Raw genomic sequence first — 4127 nt, 5'->3', positions numbered from 1 at the left:
ACCAAATAAATGAGAAACGTAGAACGTTTATTAGCAAAACGAGTAAGAAAGCTTGGAGGCACGGCGTACACCTTGATGTCAAACAAAAAAAAATAAATGACAAAGTTTAAATAAAGTAAAAATCAGCAAACAATGTGGAACCAATTAAATAAGAAACGAATGTTTAAAAAAAAAATTCAAAAGGCAAAAGTCAACAGGCTTTTCAAAATCCAAAATACTGCCAAACAGGCGCTTTTGCATTTCGTTTCGAAACTAAATCATCCGCGATCGTCTTGTCTGTCTCACCCCTCTCTTCTTGTCAGTCAGCTCGACTCACTCTCCTCACTGGAGAAATGAAGTCTGATCTGTGATGCGACTGTCGTTCGGCACGCTGCCGTCAGCAGCCATGTTCAGTTTTTAATTGTAGTGTCTGTTCTTTTACTGAACTAAATGATTTTTATTACTATAAAAAATCAAAACGACGGTGGGGGTCGGTGCCGCGGTGGACAAGTGGCGTAACCGGTGTTGTGGCTTAACACTGGTATCACCGTCAGCACCGACTATCGCGGCAAGCCTAGTGATTAGTAGTAAATCTCCAGCACGTGCGTTCCGATGGAGCGGCATTTACTACACAGAGCCGTAGTTCACTGACAAGCTATGAGACCCAATGAAGACATGCAGCTGAAGAAAAAGAACAGGAAGTCAGGAACACCCTCAAAAGTGAGAGAGCAGGAGGGGCAAGCAGGGAAGGTCAGTGTGTGGGGGTGTAGTGTAGCGTGTCATGTCATGCAAAGTTTGTTTGAATACACTGCTGTCTGTGAGACATTTTCAGTGTTATTTGCTCGTGTGAGAGGGTTACGGAGAATATTGTAAAAAATATTTCTTCAAATGTGACATGGCAAGCATTTAAACGGGCTGTTCGTGTATGGTAACGGTATGTTTGTGGTGTTGTGGGGGAGGAGATGGCTGGTTTTGGTCGGGGGGTGGGGCGGTCTGGAAAGGGAGGGGAACGCTGTAGCACAATAACTGTTATTGTGTTTTCACAGCACCAGTATCTGCTGTGATTTAAAGGGCTGTGATTTTTAGGAATAAAGCATATCTGCTTCTTTTGAAGTTTGGTACTTGGCTAGTTAGGTTAAGTTTAGGTTCTTTTATGTGTGACGTCTTTTTGTTAGGTTAGTTAGGTCTTTCTGTTGTGTGTGAGACCTGTGTCTGCATGTGTTTTTATATGTGCATTTGAAGGAATAGTTCACCAAAAAATGGAAATTGTGTCATTTATTCACTTTCATGTTATTCCAAACCTGTATCCATTTCTTTATTTTGCAGAACATATATTAAGAGTGTGTGTGTTTTTCCCTTATTATAAAAGTTCACGTGGTTCAGTTTCGTTTTGGACCACTCTGGCTTTTATGAAATGTGCTCTTTTGTGTTCTGCAGAATAAAGAAAGTTATACAGCATTGCCATGTGTAAATTATGACAGAATTTTCATTTTGGTATGAGTTATGCAATACTGTGCATTACTCAGCATTGAGTATTGTGCAAAAGAATATATTTAAAAAGAATATATTGTCATGCAATGATATTTGCCTCTGCTCTGTGACTTGATTTCCCTCTTGGGTGACTGTCAACTGATTTCTACGTTTCTAACTGGAATACATGGTTTTGTGATGCATGCCTTGTCAGTGTTTCATGCATTTTAGCGTGAAATGTATGATGTAGTTGAAACTGAAAAAATAAACAAGACATAAACTATCAGTGATATAGATTTTTATGTAATCATGCATTTGTAGTAGGGATACAAAAAATTAACTTTTTAAAGGGTACAGTAGTACAACTTACTACACATTCTCTCTCTCTCTCTATATATATGTACATATACAGTATATATATATAATGTGTTGTAAGTTGTACTGCTTCAATTAATTCATTGAAAAGATCCCACTCAAAAAGAATGATAGTCATTAATGCTGTTCTCAAGAATGTGCCATCGAGAGCTATTCAGGATTGTGAGTGAATAAAGACGTACATTTCAGCCTGTTCCTCACACATAGCTTCAGAAGATTTGGAATATAGTGTATGAATAATTTTTCTGATAATTCTGTGGTTCTTCTGTGTCTTTTTTGAACCTTGCAAATTCCAGTCCATTGAAAAGCGCGATGAGTACAGTTAAAACGTCTTCCATTCATTTTCCTGATAGGCGGTTGTGGATGAAAATGGTAATTGTCCACTTTCAAAAGTCCAGAAGAACTTTATCTGTGATCACTGTTACGGGGCCTTCAGGAGTGGATACCACCTGAAGAGACACATTCTCATTCATACTGGTATGAATATTTATATATTTATCATGTTAGATTGTGGTGATATGTTAATGTGTTTCACTGTTCTTCACTCGAGTGTCTGCCTTTATCACAGGAGAAAAGCCGTTTGCTTGTGCAGTGTGTGACATGAGATTTATTCAGCGTTACCACTTGGAGCGACACAGCCTCACTCACACTGGTACGACTTGTTCCTCTGCATTTTGATTTTAAACCGTAATTGTTACCTTCACATTTGTCATTTGATAAATGTAAATAATGTAAATAATTCATGTTCTTGCCTTACCCTGATTCGCTCTAATAAGCATTTAATATTAATTCATATTGAGCTGTTGGGTCAGGTGAAGCTTTAGAGCTCCTCTGATGTGATGATCATCACAGGAGACTATAACTGCTCCACAAGTGACGTGCAATTTTTATGTTGCAGCCACAGATGGCAATAGAGAGGCCAAAGTTCTGTAGTGCAGTTTTTGTCAAGTCTTCTCCATGTACACCTAATTTGCACCTTAGTTAAATGACTATGTAATGCCTTGTTTCCCAGTGGTGATCAGACACATTTTATCAAAAGCCAAGTTCACACTACATGACTTTAAACGAGCTCGTTCACTTGCAAATCGGGCTTAAAATCCTGTAGTGTGAACTTGGCTCAAGTTTCATGAACATTGCGTGAATCCTGACTAATTGTTTGTACATTATTCTGAAGTAGGCACTAAAGCAATAATCATGTACTGTGTCTTGAATCAGCTAAACGCTTGTGTGTATAAAGCTTAATATTTGTTATGAGGACATTTGAGCAAGGTTTAGATTCTGTGTAGACGATCATTGAATTTGCCACTCTGTGCATTTAGGGGTGAAGCCGTATGCTTGTTCCATGTGTGACATGCGGTTTTTCCAACGCTACCACTTGGAGAGGCACAGCCTCACTCATACTGGTATGTGTCGTTACATTGGACATTATTTCTAAAACAATCCTTCAATATTTACTTTTTATACAATAGCACTCTTTAAAAATGTTATAGCAATGTTTTTTGAAAAAAGTATCATCTTTATTTACATTAACTATAATTGATATCAAATTCTTGCACACAATTTTTAGATTTTTTTTTTTTTGCATTATTTTTTTTGTTGTTGTTGTTTTTTATATATGGTAAAAATACTGTAAGGTGCTCTCATTAGTATTTTTAATGATATAAACCCAAAAATGGATACGCATAAACAGAGTTACAGATCATAGCGCGTCTACACAGAACAAAAACCTTTATTTTATTCATTTATTTTTTAAGGTCTCTTCACACCAATTAGAAAGACACAAGTCTAAAATATTTGCAAATATTTTTTGCACTAAAGCTATTCACACCATGTTTTAAATTTCTATTTTTTTAAGCATTTGAGCAATAAGAAAGTTGACCCAACCTCCAAAAAACAAAACAAAACAAAAAAAGTTAATTTGAACTGATGCTAGGAAAACAGTACTACTTCTACTAGGGCTGCACAATTAATCGAATTTCTAATCGCAATTACAATTATGGATGCCACAATTATGTAATCGTTCAAAGCGGCAATTAATCGTTCAAAGTCCACTTATGTTATTCTGCGTGCTTAAGATGCGTTTTTTTCTTTCTATATGTTATCTTAAGGGTTTTTCCCATTATTTTAATTTTAGTTTTAGTATAACATTATAAACATTCATATTTTTACTTTTTTTATAATTTAAAGAAGAAACCAATCCGATGTATATTTGACATTTGAGGCTTAATACTATAGAAAAGCACTAAACGTTTTTCAGTCAGAGTGTTTTCAGCTTGTTTATTTTCATATAAAAATATGGCATG

The 4127-nt window shown here is 36.1% G+C and overlaps 1 protein-coding gene across 15 annotated transcripts in view; it reads left to right on the top strand.

The window, feature by feature from the left end:
* The window catches only part of znf740a (zinc finger protein 740a), a 39581-nt gene that overhangs the window by 6867 nt on the left and 28587 nt on the right, over positions 1 to 4127 (top strand). For 8 of the 15 annotated variants that reach the window (XM_016571042.1, XM_016571036.1, XM_016571040.1 and 5 more), the window contains exons 4-7: positions 678 to 729; positions 2178 to 2301; positions 2393 to 2476; positions 3144 to 3227. In XM_016571042.1, the coding sequence (XP_016426528.1) occupies positions 678 to 729; positions 2178 to 2301; positions 2393 to 2476; positions 3144 to 3227 (344 nt within the window). Of the gene's footprint in view, positions 1 to 654; positions 730 to 2177; positions 2302 to 2392; positions 2477 to 3143; positions 3228 to 4127 lie in introns of all 15 variants that reach the window. The other 7 variants (XM_016571043.1, XM_016571047.1, XM_016571049.1 and 4 more) reach the window with 5 other exon arrangements.

The sequence above is a fragment of the Sinocyclocheilus rhinocerous genome, unplaced genomic scaffold (genome assembly GCF_001515625.1).
Source record: "Sinocyclocheilus rhinocerous isolate Xijiao unplaced genomic scaffold, SAMN03320098_v1.1 scaffold2006, whole genome shotgun sequence".
NCBI lineage: Eukaryota > Metazoa > Chordata > Actinopteri > Cypriniformes > Cyprinidae > Sinocyclocheilus > Sinocyclocheilus rhinocerous.
This window is presented reverse-complemented; position numbering and strand designations above follow the sequence as displayed.